We start from the raw sequence: 22,671 nt of genomic DNA on the forward strand, positions 1-22,671 counted from the left end.
TTTTGAGATTCTTAAAATATCACCACAAAATAATACTAATAAAAAAAAAAAACACAAGCTAACCCAAGCAACTAAACATTTTAATCCAACCATGTACCAGTACAATCAGCATCATAACTCCATATGATACTTAATCTTGTCTTAGTCTGTATGATAATCTATCATATTCAGATCACTTTGGTTTTGTCTGATTTTATACAAATGTGTCTAATCTCAAATTACCAATTAAAAATAGGCGATCACAAGGACTATGCAAAACCTTTGTGAAAGAGGGCACAGTCACAACATCACATACAATTCAGGATCATAAAAATGAGCAAAATTACTCATGACCGAAAAAATATGAAATATTTAAAATCCCAAGCAGTGTCATCTGATATTCACACAAAACCCATACAGCAATCTCAAACCAGAGCAGGCGCAAACTCCACATGTCAGTGTCTTTGACTAATAAATACAGGTACTTAAAATCATACAATACTCTTTTTCTCATAAATAGACTATCCCTTAATGTAATCTTCAAAACCATGTCTCTTCAATAGCACTTTTTTAGTTTTTTTTTTTTTAGTTTTTAGTCTTTTACAAAAGTAAACGTCCTTTTCTTGATCGTTCTGCACGAGGTGTCCATTTAGCAGTTTGCACTTCATTTACACCTATCACTGACTGTGTTCTACTCTAAGACACACAAGCAGGGCACAGAACACTCTGTTTGAGTGGTATGAAAACCAGCCCCTGTGGTACTCCCATCATTTGAATGATGTTATAGGACACTGAAGTCAACTCACCAAGAACCTGATAGTCGGGTCTGTCCTAACCTTGTTTACAATGGTGCAAGCATTAGCACAATCAGGTTTTGCACAGGAGAACATCTGCAAATGGACCTAAAAGGTTTTTGTTGAAGATGCAGCGCACCCACACTAGGTACGTGGTAAAGGGCTTTATGTTCTCTGAGAAGGTGTAGTTCTGATGGGGCAGAATGTAAGGCATGTAAGTATTCTCTCCTTGCTCCTGAATCCACACTTCGTATTTGACCTCTCGAACTTTCAGGTACTTGAGATTCCAAGGGATCTGCCACGACACTGTCAGCTTGGCCTCGTTGGTGGCTTGCACAGATGTCTGGCACTTGGGCTCTCGAACTCGACCGGGATGAACTGTGCTGGTAGCCTTGGTCTTTTTAAGGCTAGGCTTGCCCTTCAGACTTTCTCTGAGGACATCCAAGAAGGAGGGGACGTCCACAACAGTGTCCTGGTAGATCCGGAACAGCCATTCTGGGTTACGGCAACACAGGTGCCGAGGGACCTCCTTGCTGGCCATTATTCGGTCCTGCTCTTCTTTCTCCAGATGTGCGATGCCACCCTGGTCCCAAGGACGGTCAGGGTAAGCCACCGAGTTCTCTCCTATTGTGTTTCTCCATGCAACGTACTGGAGGTCCATGCCTGGCAAAGAGGCGAGGGTCTTGTATGGTGTGTAGTGTTCTGGGTTAACTGCATAGGGGAAGAGCTCAATCACAGCAGCCCCTCTGGGCAGGAACATGGAGGTTATCAGTTGGGCCCCATGCATGCTGACCAACATCGATGCCCCGCTGATAATCTGGATTATGCTGGCAAACGACTGCTCATCCAGAGACACAGTGATGGTCCTCATCTGAAACTCTTGTGCGAGAGCCAGGATCAGCTCCGCTTCGTTGAGGATTAGCCGATTGGTAGAGCGACTGAAAACCACTATGTAATCGTCCTCCTCTGTTTTCTCTCCTGCAGAAATGTTCATCCTTTCCATCATGATAGAGGCAAACTGACGAATCTCATTCCCTGACACGAGGATGTTGGCTTTAGGGCCTTGGGGCTGCACGAATCCATACTGGTACCACGTGGTCATCTTTGATAACCCCACATAGGATCTGGTGAAGCACATGAGCTTGCCAAAGTTCTTCAGTTGCTCCTTGAGGAGAGGCTGTTTGCTGCTGAGCAACCGGTACAGGTCAAAGTGGACCCCTTCACCCCAACCCTCCATAAAGACCAGCCGCGCCTCATCGTCCAGATCCGAGTACTGCTGCATGGTGTAGAAAATAGGGAGGAGGTCGTCATGGAAGATGTGCATGAGGTTGTCGGGGTTGAAACGGTTCAGGATCAGGGTAACGTCGGGCACGAACACGGGCTTGGGCATGAACTTGAGGGCGGCTGCGGGCAGCTCCAGGAAGTTGAAATACTGCGTGTTATGGTCTTCCACTGAGGACAAGTCAAGTAAGGCGGGTTGAAAACGGCGAGGGCCCAGGTTGGGCAGCATGACTGAGGCGTTACTGTGGAAGAACACAAACTCCTCCGCCTCCGTGCAGTAGCAGAGGTAGTCGAAGCGGCAGATCCGGTCGGTGTGCATCTTGCCAGTGCAAACCATGCGCGTTCCCTGCTCCTGGAGGGCCAGCAGGGCAGCGTGGTAGTCGATGCGTACTTGGGAAAGTTCCTGGGACTGGCGCGTTAGGTGTAACTCTTCCTCCAGCTGGGCCATGTGTTCGCTCAGACGGACGTACTTCCATAGCAGGGCAGCTACCACTGACACCAGCAGGCCGTTGAGCACTGCTGCCAGGTTCATCCTACAGCCGGGCGCACGCATTGCAGCAGGACTCCAGTGCCACGGTCATGCTCCACCTGCACCAATCAAAAACAACAGGCTTGGTGATAAACTCATACACTGACCAACCACAGAAGAGAAAAAAGACGAGATGAAACTGAGGCATATTTGGATTAATACAGTATTTCGCACATCACGTCAGCTTTTTCACGCAAATGGATGCATGCAAATAAAAACTCCACGGCTTACCAGAAACTTCTAAGTTAAGCTTTTTAATGAGTGTTGAGAAACCAATATTCACAACAAATACCAACAAGATCTGATGTGCAGCATCGCACTCGGAGGAAGTTCATCCGCAGAGAATTCATGCTGGCAGGTAAGAGGTAAATATGAGAATCTGTGAGCCAAAGACTTCTCGCATTCTCTCTCGCTGCTCTATTTATATCATATTTATCATATTCCTCAGAGCTGCTGCTATACTGATCCAGTTACTGCCATGCCAAACAGCTTCACCTAACTGCTCTCAATATCTGAAATATGATCACTAATTAGAAGTTTGCTGCAGACCCATATAGCCACATGGAAAAAACTATTTAAACAAGTTGGCTTTCTTAAGCAATTTAATACAAGACTATATACGGCTTGCGTATTGAGACCCCGTGGTGCTTCATATATTTCTGAACTCTCTTTTTTTCCCTTCATATTTCCCTTGTTTCGACATTCTGCATGCTACAACACCACTGACCTTTGACTAGATGCTTCAAAGTTATAAAGCATCGAAGAGCAACATCCGCTCAGGAAATGCGGTAAATGATAAGCGTTTCATTTGAATAAGCTCATCCTTCCTTTAAAAAATAAGAAAATAATTTCAGGTAGAGGCGCAGCAGTGTGTAATCACTGAGTAAAGTAACCGCTGTCTGGGGGAAATCGTGTTTGGCATTCCACGCAGAGCGAGATTACCCAGTGGCTTAGCATTAATGCACATTTGCTTACCAGAGAAATAACAGGCATCTGTTTTGATCATGAGTATGAGCAAGTCTGCAAATGTCAGGCTTCTATCATTCTGATCTGCAGTTCCAAGCAGATACTGAATGTTCCGATCTGTTGGCTCTCCCTAAGGCTGGACTCCATTTTCACTCACACACACACACACACACACACACACACACATACACTCTCTCTCTATTCCGAGTGAGAGGAAAAAGGAAGAAACACTGACTTAACCTCACATCTGAACATCTTATTTTCTGAGCTGATGACTCTCTTCAATAGCTGCCAGAGACACACACGCGCATCCGGCTGAGACCGTTTGATTGTCCTCAACTACCATCAGTGTGAGGCAGAACTAACCGTCTCCCTTTCTAAGAGTAGAGAGCTGCCTATGAGATAAAGCAAGAGACTCTGTATTTCAGTGCATCTCCTCACAGCTATGGCCCACTAAAGGAGCCACACAAAGACTCTCAAATGTTGACTCCCCCCCCCCCCCCCCCTTCTCTACAACACTCCTCTCTTCTCTGTTTTCCCTTCACTGGTCTTCTGTATTTCACAGACAATGTCACAAAGTGTTTGAATTTATGGAGAGGTACCCACATCCTCCCAGACAAGAAAAGCAACACAAACATTCAGCGTGCTTATCAAAGGTACTGTACACATTACATGCCTCCCAGGAAGAAAACAACAAACATTTTTATTTTTGGCAGCTGGGATATGCCTGTTCATTCCCATACACGCTCTGTGGCATCTCCCATTCTTTTGTGGCATCACACTACAGTGTAATTGCAGTAAGCATCATACATTGCATCATGCAACGCAGATCAACTCAGATCAACGATTCTTCATATCGGAGATAGCTCCAAGACAGAAATGAGAGAGAGAATAAAATAATCTCAACTGATCACGAAAAGGGCAAATATCGCTCAATGTCATTTCCCTCCAGCGAGTGTCAGATGTTGTTGCGACTCAGCCAGCGTTACCCTCCAATCAGCAGGGAGAAGGCCAGCTGCAGTGGGAGCCAGCAGTTAGCTTTAATCCTGGTCGTCACACAGACACCAGCCAGAGGGGTGCATGCATGGCCGCTGCACAAGCAACGAAACAAACCACTTCGAAAAATTTCAGCCGAGTTCTTAGATTAGCAGCCAAAGCTACTGTCTTCAGTCTTCAGTCTCCAGCAAAACAGGGTCACTAAAGTAATCTGGAGCAGGCGGGTTCTGTCTAACTTCAGAGATTTTTTTTTTTGTGGGATTAAATCGGTAAAATACATTCTTTTCTTTGCACAGAGATATCCCAAGAATGAGAGAATTTGTTCTGAAATTTATCACAACGTCATCAAGGCAAAATAGCCACTCTGAGACATATTTTGTGTACGTTTTTGCTTGCTTGTTTGTTTGTTTGCTTGTTTGTTTGAGATTTGCCAGATTATGGAAGATGCTGGCAATGTGATGAACCCTCCATTGTCAGATCTTGGACTTCTTTTTGACATCTGTCCTGCATCATGTAGCCCAAAATCACTGAGGGGCCTGAGAGACCAATGCCCTGCATATGAATATCTACAGTGAGCACATGCATTTTGAAATCAAATCCATTTTAATGAGGACGACACATGAAAAGATCCCCACCAAGACATACATGCACATAAAAATCGAACGTAAATACATTTTAAAACACCCACAGTGGATGAAGGCTTTCTTTTTTTTTTTTGGTCATTTTCCATTTTTTAAAAATCAACAATAGCCCACAAGGATAAACAGAGAAGCAGGACATGACGGCTCAGTGAAGCCACAGACAGCTGCTAGCCCTCATCACTCTTCATTTCAACTTTTTCTCTATTTCTTTTCAGTCTGTGACAATATTTGCTCTCTATTCTATCAGTTTTCTCTCTCTCTCAGGAACTATCAGGCCTCACCCCTCCAAAACTACCTCGCCCACACCTGCTTCCAAATATCCCCAAAACGCTTCTGTTATATTTATATTCAAGGGCTCTGTGCTATGAATAAGCAATATGTTTAATTTAAAAAAAGAGAGAGAGAGAGAGAAAATGGAAAAATACACCAGAAACATAGTCTTTGAAAACGTTTTACTCTCTTTTTAGGCGCCAGATGTCTGAAAAGAAATGAAAGCTGGATGGCATATGCTCCAGCTTCTTTAAACTCTTGGCTATCACCTTGACGTATACCATGAAACTATGGGGATCCGACCCACTGACACAGTGGCTAAATCTTGGTCATCTGTACATTTCATTTATCCCAGATTTTCTGACAGATCACTTTTCTAGATTCTAGTTTAGCTTAAAAACGAAGCTGTCTCTCAGAGAAACTGACAGAGCAGATTGTCAAATCCCCACAAATGACACTTGTGCTCAGTTGTGTCTGCTGATGACTAAGGATGGTATCACTGTAAAAACAAAAAAGGGAAAAAATTTTACACCACATACAGACTGCTTTGTGACAAAATACTTAGTTAGTGTTACCATGGCAAACCAAAAAAATTTTTTTAATTTAATTCTTAAATGAAACATTTACAGAAGAAAACATGGACCCCAGGCGAAAATACATTTCTTTAAAAAAAAAAAAAAAGGGAGAGAGACAGAGGGAAGTTAAAAAAAAAAAAATTGCAAAACCAGTTCATTTCTGACCGCTTGATTAACTTTCTCACAACCCAGCATCTTAAGCCCTGGGGTTCTCTGTTTAGTTCTGCCTAAATCTGGTTAGACTCGACGCTGTGACTTAGAGTCACGGAGGGCATGTCCTTGAAACGCTGCCCTGCGGTCGCTCCGACAGGACGCGGAGTGCACGCCAGCGATGACATCATTACAGAGGGGATTTTGGAGGTACCGGGTCTCTCTCTTCCTCTTTCTCCCTCTCCATCTCTCTCTCTCTCTCTCTCTCAGGTCGAGCTGACAGGGCTTGCCTGGCTCCCCAGTGCAGGGGCTGTGGTGTTTGCAGTGCTGATGATAAGCACCACAATGATGGGGGAAGGCAGCCTAGCGGCTCTAATGCATTTTAATAAGGCTCCTAGAAAGGCAACTCTGTTAGTCTTTCGCTGGCGTTCCTCATCCACATTGTGTCCCTTCAGGATAACCAGTGAGGTGCCCCTGCTCTGCATCACCCCACCCCCAACGCTTCTCTCCACACACAGACAAAAGCATCAGCTGCATAAGAAGCACTTAATATGCCTCCCGACTTTTTTTTTTTTCCCCGCCGTGTTTTTATTGCCCGTCTTTTTCAGACTCTCATAACGTGCCTCGCTTCGTTCTCAGCCCCGAGTGAGACGCGCCGAACGCAGATGAGGCCTCCCGGACTTCATGTCACGCATTCGGCGGTTTATCATCGGTGGCAGCGCCTGCCGTAAGCCTCCTCCTTAGTGGATGGGACTGTCAGAAATACCAACAACAGACTTTCTTCTTGAGATCATAGCTCTCTATACATGCAGGGAGGAAAGAGGACCCTGTCCGACCGTAGGTTACAGCCATTCACGCTAAAATGTCAGCACATTTCACACTTAGGGGGTTCACTTCAGTTCTGAAAATTCATTTAAATTAAAAACAAGACATCACGGATATTACTGCACGCCTACCATGGTTGAATTCTTATGTCGGGAACTGGTTACTGAAAAGTTCTGGCTATAGCATGCACTATATAACATTTGAGCGGTAGGGGCCCTGGAACATGAGAGCCTCACGTGTAATTCGAGTGAGGGGTCACAGGAAGTGCCCCCAGTAAGGTTTTGGACGGGGCTCCGGTCAGCCATTCCAGGCAATGAAGTGGACAAACTGCCGCACACTGCCCCGTGATCCCTGGAGACCCATGAGAGATGAGGCTGCCACGGTCCTTCAGCTCATCTCACAAGCAGCAATGTCACCTCACCCCCCCAGGGACAAAAGGACAACGCATAACACTGCAGCCGCAGGAAGGAGGACAAACTCAGACGACACTGTGTGATATAGTAATTAACCAGACTACAGACAGACAGAAGAGCAACATGGGGTCAGGGGTCGGGGAAGTATACAGAGATGAGGGGTCAAAAGGCTCCTCCGTCAATACTGGCTCAAATCTCAACGTCAGTGTTTAAAAACCTGGGTGCACTGAGGTAAATCTTGTTGGTCAAATTAGCTGTGAGGAGCAGGGACAGAAGTAGGTTATGATGTGAGTTACTACAATTAAAAAAATATATCTCACTGTTAATCTACGTCATCAAAATGACTAACCGTTAAATATCTCGCCCCTAACAGACCAGGGACGTGTTTGTTTGTTTGTTTGTTTGATTTTGTAACGGTACGCTCTGTTCCATAATTCAGCAATATTTAACAGCATGATGGGAAATTTGTTCCCACTCCAGAGGACAAAATTTAATAAGGAGAGCTGACTGTTTTGGCAGTTTGTTTATGCACGTTTTTGTATAAGGGCTCTAGCACAGTACTCCGAGTTCACTAAATGTTGAGCTGGTAACGCCATCCTCTCCTATATTTGGAATAAATGTGAGATAAATTTGGGGGAAATGGATCCAATTTAACAAAATCTTTAGGATGCGAGAGCAATGACTGAGGATGATAATGAAAATGTCACCTGCGTGCTTAATTAATCCTTAAAGTTAAGTGTTTGAGTAAAAGAAAAAAAAAGTACATCCATTCTCTGTATTTGCACTAAATGACAATAACTGCAAAAACTGCGTCTTCGGCAAACGCTTTCATTCTTTGGAACAGTCCACGAACTGACTGACATGGATGTTATCACTGCTGTGTAAGCTTCGTAGATAAATCTTACCGTACAACGAAAGATACACAACATACAACAGGTCTATGGCTATACTGCCTCTGACAAAAAACTGTTTGTTGCAGTAATTCTTTAAAATACAACCTATCCTGCATTTCCATTTAGTTTAGGATTCTGCGTGTTACCAAGTCTAATGTTATCAACTCAGCCTAATACAAATGGACACAACAGGTCTCTAATCAGAAGATAACATAAAGCTATATTAGACTAGTAAATCCAACAGCCTTTTCTAGAAGTAGCGTTTCATCTACCAGTGAGCAGTTGTTAGACTGACACTGAATATTGTTTCCTGTTGAAAATAACCAGTGACAACTTCGTGAAAAAGTTGGAAGGAAAAAATACACGACATAAAAATCCAATTCGGTTGTTGGGCAACGGGTACTCACCAAAATTTTCGGTGAAACCGGACGGCAGAACCGATATTCACTGCGGCTACAGTGTTTCTATCTGCTACACCAGCATCGCAGCTCCAACTGTGGCTGTTGTCCCCTCTGCAAGATTGGAAAGAATGGACAGTATCATCTGGGACTACAGGGCAACCCGCGACACCGAAGTCAGCGTGACAGGACCAAATATCAGCGCAGGCATTCATCAAACCGCTGACAAACGGTATTCTCCTTCATTTGGCGATATAATGTAAAGCCGACTCATTCACATTGATTTTGTTAGATTCAAGCAAGCTTGCTGCTCTATGTCTCCACCCACAACAAGGACCTAGCTCATTCCCAAACCTCGCGATATCCTATCGCGACTGATCAACCTTTCGTGCTCGCGTCTTTCGATGAGGGTTAGCGTACAACGAAAGCTTCCGTATCGTTCCCATCATAAACACGCTAATTCGTCTGATAAAACTTGTTTATGAAACTTATTTTCAATTTGTCACCCAGATGCACAACTGGTACTGAGATAAAATGATGCGCTCAAGACTACTGTCATTCTGAGGACACCTTGGTGTCGAGCCAAAGAGAGAAAACCAATGAACCCATAAATATATAAACAAATCCTTAAATATACATAAGAAAATTGAATACCAAATTATATTTAATCATTTCTGTATTAAAATGTGTAATTCCATTCTCGAAATAAAATTCAACACACTCAACAATAAGCAACTTTTTTTTTTTACAAGCGCACTCTACGCGTGGCTCCATATTCCTGCTGGTGTTTCATTAGTTCGTGGCCCAGCCCTTCACATCTCAGGGGAAGGAAATCTCAGTTTAAGAGTTACCACGGTACATCTTCCTCAGTAAACTGCAAGCTGTAAGACTCGGTTCCTATTGTATATACTTCATTATGAAAAGCAAATTACCCTCATACAGCATCATAAATGCAAAACCACTCATGCCATGACATCTTTCATATGTCTGTGATTTTCACCTCAGTGTGCCGTGATCCAGCTGCATTCTCTCTAATGAACTGGAAGGCAGAACAGTGCTTAATGACTTCTGATTTCCATAAAGTGATCCATAAGTGATTTACTGACGTTTCAAAGCTGGGCTGATACTTCTCCCCAGAACATTGTGTGCCCTCCCTTCCCTTTATATTGGTTGAAGTGGTTTCCTTTCAAATCTGCACGGCATGCATATTGTATGCAATAGTACCCCCTTGAGTTAAATTAGGGAAGTGAAAAAAGGGCTGATTTTTTTTGGACGTGATAAAATGTGTAATGAAAAAGGCAGCATGTTTTCCCTTAACACAAGTCATGGTAAATGGCAGCATTATGCATTTTCCTCTGTTTATTTTCGCTCGATTTGTGCCAAATGCGAGAGTTTTTAAAGTGTGAGATTAATCTGTCTCTTGGCTTCATATTATATTTGTATTTTGGTTCAGGCGTGTTACTTTATTGAATCTGTTTTGTATAATATAATTCACATGTATTTAACTGTCCGTGTCTAGATATACTGTCTCAGAGCAGGTGAAATTGTTACCTAAATGCCCCCCCCCCCCCCCACTCGTAACATTAATGTTGCATTTGTGACAATTAAAATATGCAGGAGTAACAGTTCAACATTACCTCGTAGACCAAATTAAAATGAAACATATATAGAGGAAAAGGAAATGTTGTCGTATAGCAGTACAATAACTGGAAATCAGTTTTACATGAACAGGAAAACAGACCGCAGCAGTAGTGAGGAGGCACTACTATTGTTTGGCCGCTAGTAGGCAGCCATGTACTGACAAGATTACCTGACCAGTCTTTTATGAGAGGAAGTGGAGAGGAGCCTTTTTCAAATCATAACAAGGATAAAGATAGAGTTTCATTATGGAATGAATTCATAGCACAGTCTGTTGGCGATCGTGGTGTGATCCTGCTTCTTCAATTTTGTCTTACGGAGAATAAGAAAATAAATAGTTTGATGGCAATGTATGCCAGGAACGGAAAGACTGAGGTGCTGGATACACATACTGTTAAAGAAAGAAAACTTTCAAAGAAGCCTTTTACTATCACTTTCTTCTTTTCCAGACCATTCAAAATAAACAAAAAAGAAAGAAAGAAAGAAAAAAAGAAAGAAAGAAAAATAGGGCCTTCACAAAGATGCTGTAAAGAATATGCTTATTTTCCCTATTGTGGAAATTGACTATTTTTCCTTCAGAGCAGCGTTACCTTGTTTTGTCCGTTGTCTCATACTCGCAATTGTTGCGCAAATTATCCACCCCTCTGTAGAATTATATAAGAAGCTCGACTTTTCTTAAATACATACCCTTTAGACACATTGTAGCGTGCAGTAGCTGACTCAAAATATTGACCTTAACCTTGAGCATCATGTAGCCTAATATTCAACTGGTGATGGTCAGACAATAAAAGCGTACAAATATAAAGTTTAGACGCTTTAGATGCAGACAATGAGGGAAAACGCAACGCACGCCGGCGGTGTTTATACACATACCTGTACTTATGGGCTGCAATACTTCGCTTAATTAGGACTCTTACGACAGCGTATAGTGACGTTAAGGGAGGATGCGGCTGTGTTTTTACTGCGCCGCCGCAGCTGTTCTAGGGAGGAGAGCAATTTTCGCTGAGAATAGCACTTCCAACAACGTTTCCACATTGATCTGGAACTGCATGTGTATGCGTGTGTGCATGCTGCTGTAGTGATCTCCGGCACGAGGTGGTTGAACTTCAGATAGTTTTTGCTGAAGTTTTCTCAAATTGACCTTAGGACGGAATTCTTTTTTCTTCTAGGACACATTTAAGGCTTTAAGTTGGTTTTAATGTGCGCCGGCGCGAGTGGTAAGTCTAAACTACAGACATTGCAATGTATTAAATATCCAACGTCTAATGGCTACAATGAGCATGTACGGAAGGAGCGATGCCTGCTATTTCTGGCTCAACGCTATTATTCTTACATATATTTCTTCATCTAGATGTCTGTCCTAGCTTGTTGTCTACTATAAGCGTTGAGCTGATCTTGCAGCTTTGTGTTTCACTCACTTATCCCTGTAAATGTGTGCTTGGACCAACCTGCAGTAATGTTATTATTGTTATTACAATTAACTGTGTATAGTTTATAAATCGTTCTGAATGAATCGGAATCAGTACATGTAAATGTAATTAGTGAAATGGCCAAGAACGAGCTTTGGTAGCCATCCTAGTTTTTTGGTAGCTACGTAAATATGTGTCGCTAACATTAGAGGATTAGCTTGGTTCATTGTTTCCCTGCTATGTTTAATCATTTTACCTGACCGAGGGAGCCATTCGGCGAACTAGCTTAAATACAGCATCCGTCGACTTAGGCGTTTATTTGTTTTAAAAAAAAGCGCACATACAAAGTTAGACACGTCCGTAATAGGCTGTATGTTAAGTCGGATCACTAGGAATCCGTTGCTAGGTTAGCGTTGCCTATGCTAGCTGGCTTTTGCTATGGGCCCGTCATATTAGTGTCATGTTACTCTGTTATTGATGTAGCGTTGTGTTTATGTACTATTGATGATAGTTGTATTAGCAGAAGGAATGCTTTGGTTATATTCACAAGTCATTGCATCCTCTATTAGTAAATCTATCTGAACATGAACCCACTCATTGAGCTAGCTTAGCAGCGTTTGCTGTTCAGAGAAGTTCTTAGTCAAGAGGTAAAGGTATGGACCACCGAATTAAAGTCTTGGTGGTGTGATGACCATGGCTATGCGGTGTTGTTAACCTGCGAGGTCGTAGACATTAGTCAGCTTGTTGGTTACCAACGGCTAACTTGCTCGCTAACGTGTTCTTGGTTACTCACTCTTACTCACTATAAATAGTAATGACGCTAGCTTAGCTATCCAACGTCATGCTGCGGTACCTGCTAGTTGGGGTTATCGGTTAGCAATAATCAGGCGGGTCGTTGTATTAAATTGTTGGTTGGTAAAATAAAATGTAAAAGCTTGAGTTGGCTACTAACCTAACATATTCTTGCCTTCGTGTTTTTGTGTTTCGGTTCTTCTGGTCAGTTAACATGTTCTGCTGTCAGTTTGGGTTTATCGCTGGTTAGTATGGTAAGTGAAGGAGTCTCAGTCTGCATTCATTTCATGTTAACTAAAACTGCTTTCAGACATCTATCCTAACTAATGTTGCCCCAGTGTCTGGCCAGTCATCACCAGAAAAGACTTGCCAGTGGAAAATCTTAGCTGACTCAGATAGCTGATATGATGTTCTGTCACCTCCAATAGTCAAGATAATGGTGGATTATCGTGTAGAGAGACCGATCGCTATTCATTATGTAAGTTCATTGACTTGCTGTTTAAAATATGCTCATGCGTTAGCCTTGTCGTGAATATTTTCCGTGTCATACTGACAGGTGAAGATGCGGTATGCAAAATGATGATGATGATTTTGAAGCTGCAAAAGTCATAGCCAGACATTTACGTTAGCACATAAAAGTATAATGTATGGCATCTTAAAAGTTTTTGTTCTGTCCCCTGTAAACAGTAGTATGCATTGGTGGCTGTGAATTTGTCTAGTAAGCTTTTTTTTCCATTCCCCTATATCACCTATCAGTCCTGTAACACCTGGCAATAGGTGACTGGTAACGTGGACCTTATTCCTCCTGATGGATGCCTCTACACAGCAGACAAATATAGCCTAATGAAACCGGGTCATTGTTATGACCACACAGGCGTCTGGGTTGTCTAGTGTAAACGAACAATGATCGTATGACACGCCTGTACGTTTTATTTGGATGCCTAGTTGTGGAAAGAGACTCGTGTTTTGACATTTTTGTTGACTGCAGGTCATCATATAGTGTTCACCTGACCCATTTAAAGTAATGCCATATTTATTTTCCAAGTAACCTTTGATATCTTTCAGTCAGTTTGATATATCCCAGTGACATAATGACAGATATATCAGCTATTGACCTATTTTAAATAGAAGTCATGGCCTGTAAATAGTGTTGCTTTTCATAGATCCCTTGATAGGTAAGTGCACTGCAAACTTGACAATACCAATTAATCATGTAGATGCATAATTGTTCTGGTGTCTTATATAATATGAGGAAATATTGGCTGTGGTAACAGAGCCTTTTGAATTCTGCGGCAGACTGGTTTGCCAACACAGAGCATTATTTTTAGGCATATGTTTGTTTTGTTATGTGAGACTCTGTAGTAAAAGCCTAAATTCAAAATCATGCCTTTGCATGCAGATTTGCTAATCTCTCTGCACGCAAGCTTAACAACAGGGGAACAAATTGTATCTGCAAGATGTTTGGACTTTTAAAAAGGACTTTTAAAAAATACTTTGCTGTCATTGTTATAGTTGTCTGGCAAGTTTAATAAATGAATTAGTGCCCTTAACCTTGCTTTCTGATAACTCCCAGTATGCTATTTACATTTTGTTTATCACAGGGCAAATATTTTATTCTCCCTAGTGCCTAATATGGGGAACTGGGCATTTAAGCTATAATTTGAAATAACCAACAAGGGACTCTGCTCTGCCAAAGCAGAAGTTGTTTATTTCCAGTGAAATGTTTCTGCTGTGCCCTGTAAATGATCATGCAAGGGTCTCTGACTCTGATTTCAACTTTCTCACTGTACGAGAAGGGTGCAGTGGTAAGAAGGTAATGTCTCTCCAGTCCATGACATTCCACAGGGTCTCACTCACAGCCACTCCAGCAGGAGTTTCCATGACATGGTTAACATGGCTGTGTAGAGCAGAACCTCAGAAATGAGAAATGGAGGTGCAAGCTTGCAACTTCACATTTGAGTCATGTCTTTTCTGGCCCGGCCGTAATGCCACTGAAATTGAATCAGCCTTGTTAGTAAACTGGTCTTGTGCCTCTGCACCCATTCCACCGGCAAACCCATGGCTTTTGTTTTTCACTAACAAGAGGAAATCGATACAAATCTATGATGTTCCTTGCTGAGGGCTTTTGGCAGCTCTGACTACCCGGTTTGTGGATGGTGTGCTTTGAAATGAGTAGATTCGGTTTTGTGATGAATGGTGAGGCTTCGTTGCTGGCACCTGAGCATGGTTATTAGAGACAGCTTCAACTGATCTGCAAACATTTTTCTTTTTTTTTTTTTTTCAGATCACTAGTGTGTTGGGGTTTTTTTTGTTTTTTTTTAGTTTTGAATTAGTCATAGCATTCGATACAAATTTTGTTAGCTGTTCAGTTTCCAGAAATCACTGCAAAGATCACATCAGATGATGTAGATCTGCAAGGTTTTGCTGTTTTTAGACCAAAGCTTGGTAGCTGAACAATACCGAACCACAGGAGAAAAAGCATGCAGTGTACCCGTGTGAAAGTACTCACATTTCTCTAAAAGCAGCACACGTCTGAGTGGTGGCTTGTACATTTGTGTGAAAAGTTCAGTGCTCTGACATCATCAAAAATTATGTAATAAACTGTTGCTCTCCCTCTCTCTCTCTCTCTCTGTGTCTCTCTCTCTCTCTCTCTCTCTTTCTGGTTGGTAGAGATCTGGCATCATGGGTTTGCGGCTATCGGCCAAAGTGCTGAAGTGAACTGGACTCTCTCTCCGCTGTAGAGGTCTCCCCCCGAGCCTGCCTCCCAACGGGGGGCCACCAATCATGGCAGGCATCAAGCGTGGCTATGACGGTAAGATCGCGGGACTCTATGACCTGGACAAGACACTGGGCCGCGGGCATTTCGCTGTGGTCAAACTGGCACGCCATGTCTTCACCGGGGAGAAGGTGGCAGTGAAGGTCATCGACAAGACCAAGCTGGACACAGTCGCCACCGGCCACCTCTTCCAGGAGGTGAGGTGCATGAAACTGGTGCAGCATCCCAACATCGTGCGTCTCTACGAGGTCATCGACACGCAGACCAAGCTGTACCTGATCCTCGAGCTGGGGGACGGGGGTGACATGTTCGACTACATCATGAAGCACGAGGAAGGCCTGAACGAGGAGCTGGCCAAAAAGTACTTCGCCCAGATCGTCCACGCCATCTCGTACTGCCACCGGCTTCACGTGGTACACCGGGACCTGAAGCCGGAGAACGTTGTGTTCTTTGAGAAGCAGGGCCTCGTCAAACTCACTGACTTTGGCTTCAGCAACAAGTTCCAGCCGGGGAAGAAGCTAACGACCAGCTGTGGGTCTCTGGCCTATTCGGCACCAGAGATCCTGCTAGGAGATGAGTACGATGCACCTGCAGTCGGTAAGTCCGTCACCGTAATGCCACCAATCAGGGCGTGAGTGAAGTATGTTGCACCTGCAGTCGGTATGTCCGTCACTGTAATGCCACCAATCAGGGCGTGAGTGAAGTATGTTGACTCAAATGGCTTTGCTGAACGGTATTGAGGAAAAACATTTATATGAATTTCAGTGGACGGTAACTGGTACATTTAGTTGGCCAGAACAACAGGTATGATACTGCTCTATTACACAACATACAATGTTTTAGAAAGAGGTTTGAATCTTGGTGTCCACTGTTTTATTTGCGAACAGAGCACATCTTAAGTTTGATGGCGTAATGAACTGGCGCTGGCCCCATTACCTTTGTCAGACAGGTTCACTGTGAGTGAGTCACTGGATCTGCAGTCTTAATTGTGTATTTCTAATGTTCTCTACTCCAGGCACATTATTTCGACCTGATGCCGTGAAAAGTTGTGAATCCTCACGTTTCTGGTTTCTCTGTGACCGTAGTAAGTTTGGGTTGACTACGGATTCCTGAAAACTTTCTGGAGGATTCCTTTCGACGTCGTCATAAGAGTTCTGAGAAATTACGCACATATTCGTATGCGCTTGCAAGTTTGTGCAGGTTTTTTTTTTATGCTTGACTTTTAGAGAAGGGAGAGGTTGTGGTAAAACCAGGCCTGTTGGTGCATGCTGTTAGGAGCATCAGACATAGAGATGGGATGCTTGTGTTCCTACCTCTGGAATGGAAGGAGAGGCTGAAAACGTTGTCCATTAAATGAAACCTGTGCCTCTTAACCTTATTGTTAGCGTGTCATAACCCTTTGTTTTGCTTTGCGTCTCTGTGTGTGTCTGTGTGTGTGAGTCTGGTGACCACATCTGATGAAGTAATTTCACTTATTTTCCTGTTGACGCAACGCACTCCCTCTCAGGGTGTACCCGTGTTAAAGAGGAAATGAACGTAATCTCAGGCTCTCACAAGTCTTTTTTTGATGGTGCATCAGAAATTTGCTTCTGTCTCTGAGGTTCTAAATATAGATGCGCTGCAAACACGTTTTTGTATGCATATCGTCAGGCTGTTTGAGTCTGCACAGACAGCCTACCCCTGCCAATCCCCCCTCCCTGCCTCGCTGTTTTTTATTTATTTTTTTCATTGTGTATTTAGCGTTGGGCATTTTGGGCCAGGCCCATGGCGTAATTGTCTGTGTGAGTACGTCACAGGAAGGCCTTCGGAGAGCCCGTCTGCTGTTAATTGTGTTTCCAGCCGCACGATGGAATGATGATGGAACGGCTAATCCGCTTTTTGTTTGTGCTGAAGCCGATGCCGCGGGAGGACTGATTAAACGCTCCTTATTGACAGGAGCAGTGTGATCAAATAGACTCTGTGCAGTGATTGCCAGTGATTGTCTGCCGCCCACCCCCACACCACCCCCCGCAACCACCAGCTCACCTCGATGAATTGATTTCCGGAATTGCGTTGTCCTAATCGATCAATACTGTATCCCGCGTACTGTTCTCTCATGATCAGAACACCCCACCCCCCACCCCAGATGAACTGGGCTGCCGTGGACTGTGGTTTGTGTGCGTTCAGCGTTCTCAGAACCAGGGGTCATGTTCCCAGCTGACTGTTGGCATTTGGAGCTGTTCCTCCTCTAAGAATTAGAGTTCCCTTTTGTGAGGGTTTTTTTTTGTGGAAGTCTTAGGTCAGCTGAGTATGAGACAGGGTCAGAGTGCAGCTAAACTCCATCCAAGACCACAAACAACATGGGAAAAAAAATAAGAGAGCTTGCTAATCCAAATGTACCTAAATCCCCCTGTTTTCAGTGGCCTGGTGTTTTTACCAGATGGCTCTGATTTAATAAGAAACACCTTACTGAACTAATCAAGGCCTTGCTTTAGTTCAGTGTCTGAGTCAGGTGTGTAAGCGCTGGACTAGAAAAGATATCTTATCAACTATGTCCCTGTGACGGCCGTCAGACACTGGAACAGCCTTTTCTCCTAATTCCCTGCTTCTGCGGTAACAGATAAGCACTGCACAGACATTGTGAGCTGGCCTGATTAAAGATATGTGAATTAGGATTGGCTGGTGAAATGGTTTAGCACACTCTGTTTGAATGACAGGGAAAAGTTATTTTCATGTTTACTCACGTAGGCTACTATGTCAAGCGACGAGACGTTGACTTCCACTGCAGACAAAAAGACGTTGATCTAGATCATTAAAAAATAAAAACACCACCGTGCAAACCTTTGAAAAGGAACAAACACGTGCTAACTGAGGCGAATAACTTACTAAGGAAAAGCCGTCTATTCAAATTTTAACATGACTTGAACCTTAAGGCCATATGGCCCAACCCTAACGTTAATAAACGGGCTTGCTGTCTCTTTGGCTCTGCGGGCTGCTTAAGCATTGCCTCTCAATAATCACGTAAATGCTAAGGATGCGGATGAACAAGTTCCTTGGAATTCAGTCTCTCTCTCTCTTTCTTTCGTTTGCTCTTTCTCTCTTTCGTTCCTTCTCTGGTTCCCTCCTTCATTTTTCACTCTTCTTTTTTGATCTCCTCCACATTAACACCTTTCGACCATACTCTGAAGTGGCAGGTTACATAACCAACACCCAGACCCTGAAGAGAACAGACATGTTTCCTGACAAGTGGGGTGTATGTCTGTTTTTCTTTATTGAGGGGCTTGTCCAATAGACAATATAAAGCTGCTTTAGTATATTTTTCTACAAAGACAGGAAAAGGTTGTAACCTGTGGTATGTCAAATGATTAACTTGAAGAATTTTCAATTTCCCCGTGTAACGATGTGGATCACTGTTTGATCAAGCCAAGCCTCTTTGAAACAATACACAGAATACACTACCTGTCCCCAGGGAATTCATCTTCACATTTCACAGATTAAAAACAATGGGATTTGTGCTCTCTGCCCGACCAGCAACCAGAAGAGCAGCACTGCCCCTTAGTTCCTTTTCTAAGGGCCTCCCAGACGTGACTGCTTTTCACGTCAACTGGACACGAGTCGTCAGCTTCATCACAGCAGCTGGTGCTGAAGCCCTTGGACAAACTTGGCTAAACTAAAGATGCCTTTGACTGCATGATCCATTGGAAACAGGCGAAACACAGGAGTAGCGCATTCATGATGAGTCAGGGAAGTTCCTCCGGTGGAAATTCTTGGAAGCGATCTCAGAGGAATGCCAGATCAATCGGCAGCCTCGACCGTACGTAAGTGAGTGGCGATAGGAATGTTTACGGGCTTCCCTCCCTCTCTTACTCACCGCTCATCCGTGCCGTCTTGAGCAATGTAGCCGGTGCCACACTGTGGTTTTGACATCAGGGCTTAGCTGGTCTGGTCTGGTCTGGGCTACGTTTTTCCTGCAGGCATAGGAGTGGCTTGGCTCCGAAGGTGAAATGAGTAGTGTGTAGGCAGAGACCTGTTGAACTTTGGTTTGCTTTGAACCAGGGCAATGACATTCATACAGATGAATGCGGATTGTTTCACACTGAGGACAGTAGGTGTGCAGTAAACTCGCTCCCAAGTCAGCAAATGCCTTTGTAATTAGTGATTTCCTGTTTACGGATGTGTCTGTGGTCAAGACTAGAAAAGCCAGATATGATTCAGAAAGTCTTAAAGTGGGTAATCTTAGCAGCGTGTGTCTTTGGCTGCTGAAAAGACTGTTTCTCCGGTATCTCCACAGGTTAGGGGCTGGTGGAAGCCATTGTAAAACACAGCTCCCCGGGTCGATAAGGACAGCAAACACTTTTTCATTGCTATTCTCCTTCGATATTAAATCGTATGATACTAAATATGATACTAGATACGTATGATGATAAATATGAAAAACCAAATGAATATTGATGTGTTTGTGATTGCCCTTGGGTTCTATTAGCCGTGGGTCCATTTTCAGTGGCTTTGTTTTGCTTTGAAAGCGGCTTTACAATTTAAAAAACAACAAAAAAAAAAGGTTGAAGAAACTGTATTGGTTCTGCTGTTTCTGAGATGTGTGTCGTCTGGAAAGCATAGCGAAAGCCAATGCGATAAACCTCCAACCACTGGCCACTTTCACTTCTGTGCTGGTTCCTGCATCTCAGAGTAAAACTCTCTCTCTCTCTGCATGTTCACACACTAAATCAGACAGACAGTGGCACTCAGATGCACTGATGGCTGATTTTCACCTGGATGTTTTGAGTCAAAGACTTCATGTAAATGTGACTGGCTATTTCACTATGATCATTGATGTATAGCCCAAAATGAGCTTCATAACCTGGCCAGGATTTATTATGTATTAGGCCTGAGAGAACAGTCCTTCACTCTGTGTACGTGTGCGTGTGCGTGCGTGTGCGTGCGTGTGTGTGTGTATTCTCGCTGCACAGCCCTTATTCCACAGTGATGCTTTGACTTTCAGGCCATCTGAAACTCCTCTCCGAGCAGTGGCAGCAGTCATGAACCACTGAACACACAGGCTGACTCTCAGACCCTGTGCGTGTGGGACCGGGCTACAGGGGGGTGTGTGTGTGTGTGTGTGTCTTTGCGTGAGTGTTCTCAGATTTCCCTGTCACAGACTGCAGCCCCTCCAGCTCTGGTTCACATTCCTTCTCCTCATGTCTCGCAGCTGCTAAAAAAGAACACGTGTGACTTCTCCCAACTCCTGCTTTTCAGGTGTGTGTGCAGATGGCACCTCTGTCGACCCATTTAGCACAGTCCCAATACTTAACGAGGAAATAAAAAAAAAAATAAAAAAACCCAAGATGAACAAAGGAATCCGTGTCTCCATTATCTATCACGGAGTTGTCCGTTTGACTCAGATTATTTCAGATTTTAGCAGGTTATAAATGACAGGTTTGTAAGGTTTAACGTTTCTCTCCCACTGTGTTGTCTTGCACTTGGGATGTAATGTGTGTTGGAATAAAGCAAGACATGGCCAGTTTGAGTTCAGATGCGTCAGAAGGAGCTGGCCCAGCTGGTCAAATGAACAGGTTTCCCACTGAGAGCCGGAAGGCCTGAATCTGAAGGGGGGTGGGTGGGGGGTTGATGATTACGCCTAATGGCAATTATTCCTCTCACTTGTTGTGGAAAAATACAGGCTTACATAGCTTTGGCACACTGCTGTCCAAGTCAGTGCCACCTCAAGGGTTCTCCAGTAAGGCTTGTCTTTACTTATTGTTTTGTGTGTGGAATTACTCTGATTTGGTGAGGCGAACATTGTTTTGTGGTGTGTTTTTTCTCTGGCCTTAACTGAAAGCCTTTGAAGAGACATGTAGGACTAACCTGGTTTTTGGACCCCTCTACACACACATACACACACACACACACACACACACACACACACACACAGCTACTCCTCACACTCACTCTGTGCTCTGACCTGTTTGTGTACTGCATAGCCTGTGTGATGCCGTGGGTTAATTTAAGTCATCTGATTTTTCTTTATCAAGGCTAGATCAGTCCTCACTTTGTCTCTCCCAAGTACGCGTGCACACACACACACACACACACACACACACACACACACACACACACACACACACACACACAGAGAGCTGTTCACAGCTTTCCCCCCATCTCATTACCTAAACAACGAGACTGCCTGTAAACAATGCCGCGTTTATGTGCCTAAATGAAAAGTGCCCAGCCCCCCCCCCCCCGTACCCATGGTGATGCCTTGTTGACTTTGATGCAGGTGAAAAACTCCAGCTGAAGCGGCAAGAAACAGTCTATCACTACGAGGATGATGGGATACGAGAATAAAACCACTTCCTGACTCTGTTACTTCTTTTTCAGTGCAGATTAATATTGATGCATGCTGAGCGTTTTATGGACTAGAAATAACTCTCGTCCCCTATTGGACAAATTTTAACTCTGTTCATTAGTGAGGAGTTTTGACTACGCTGACTGCTCCTCTGTACTCCTCACTGTCTGACGTACCCAAAGCCAGGGGAGCCTGTTTGTTCGAGCGACTCGGCGAAACGAGTGGAGCGTAACCTCGGCAGATCTTCTGGGCTGTTTGGTAGGATGGGTAGCTGAGCTCTGCACGACCGTGCGAGAGAAAGTTGCCAAGTGACAAATCCCCAGACCAGTAATTAATCCACCGCTATGGTGCATGTGCTGCAGACGTGGTCCCACCAGCCTCAGTTCCACTGTTACTTTGGCATCAGAACCAGTTTGGTGGTTTTGAACGTTTGAGAGGGAGAGAGGGAGGGGATTGAGAGAGTGTGTCTCTGTTTTCCCATCAAATTGTTTTCTCTCAGCTGCGTAGTACTCCCCCCCCCCCCCCGATGCTTAGGGAGAGTGAGAGAGGGTGCAGTAGTGAAGGGGAGAAAAGATGAGAGAGAGAGAGGGAGAGAAGGAAATGGAGTGGCTATGTTTAGAGTAGCATCTTCCTGATCTCTCCTGTGGAAGACACAGCCACGGTTTGCCAGAGGCCTCTGGCAGAAGCGTGATTAATATAGGCCAGCGAGCAGTCGCTATGGCAACACCTGCTGTCTAAGAGCCAGGTGTCTAAGGCCAGTGCACTAGTCCTGAGAGGCGAGGAGAGGAGACAATCCTGCCTCGTTCCAACTGGAATGCGAAAGCCTTTCCCGTCCTCTCAGAACGTGTGAAGGCGTGAACACACAGGTGACTGTGCAGAATGTGGAGAATGGTGTAGAAAAACGACAGCTTGCACCGCTCACACTGGACCCTCAATACGACGAGAATGTTTTGCTCTTAGGCCGTGTGCCAGCCGGGGTCTGTCGGCTGTAAATGTGCCAAGCAGCCAGTGTGTGTGCCACTGT

The 22,671-nt window shown here is 44.1% G+C and overlaps 2 protein-coding genes across 2 annotated transcripts in view; one reads left to right on the top strand and one right to left on the bottom strand.

Moving 5' to 3' along the window:
• Positions 1-846: 846 nt before the first annotated feature.
• On the bottom strand, positions 847-2,607 carry pomgnt2 (protein O-linked mannose N-acetylglucosaminyltransferase 2 (beta 1,4-)). Its single transcript, XM_030783338.1, has one exon. It carries the CDS (start codon positions 2,605-2,607, stop codon positions 847-849), a length of 1,761 nt encoding a protein of 586 aa, XP_030639198.1.
• An 8,832-nt stretch (positions 2,608-11,439) lies between these two features.
• The window catches only part of snrka (SNF related kinase a), a 31,522-nt gene continuing 20,290 nt past the window's right edge, over positions 11,440-22,671 (top strand). Inside the window, exons 1-2 of the mRNA XM_030782091.1 lie at positions 11,440-11,565; positions 15,220-15,922. Of these exons, the coding sequence (XP_030637951.1) occupies positions 15,334-15,922 (589 nt within the window). The 5' untranslated portion in view covers positions 11,440-11,565; positions 15,220-15,333. The remainder of the gene's footprint in view (positions 11,566-15,219; positions 15,923-22,671) is intronic.

The sequence above is a fragment of the Chanos chanos genome, chromosome 8, assembly GCF_902362185.1.
Source record: "Chanos chanos chromosome 8, fChaCha1.1, whole genome shotgun sequence".
Taxonomy (NCBI): Eukaryota; Metazoa; Chordata; class Actinopteri; order Gonorynchiformes; family Chanidae; genus Chanos; species Chanos chanos.

What these genes read in the sequence shown, in the direction of transcription:
- pomgnt2 (XM_030783338.1), bottom strand. Translation starts at nt 2,607, where the DNA reads ATGCGTGCGCCCGGCTGTAGGATGAACCTGGCAGCAGTGCTCAACGGC.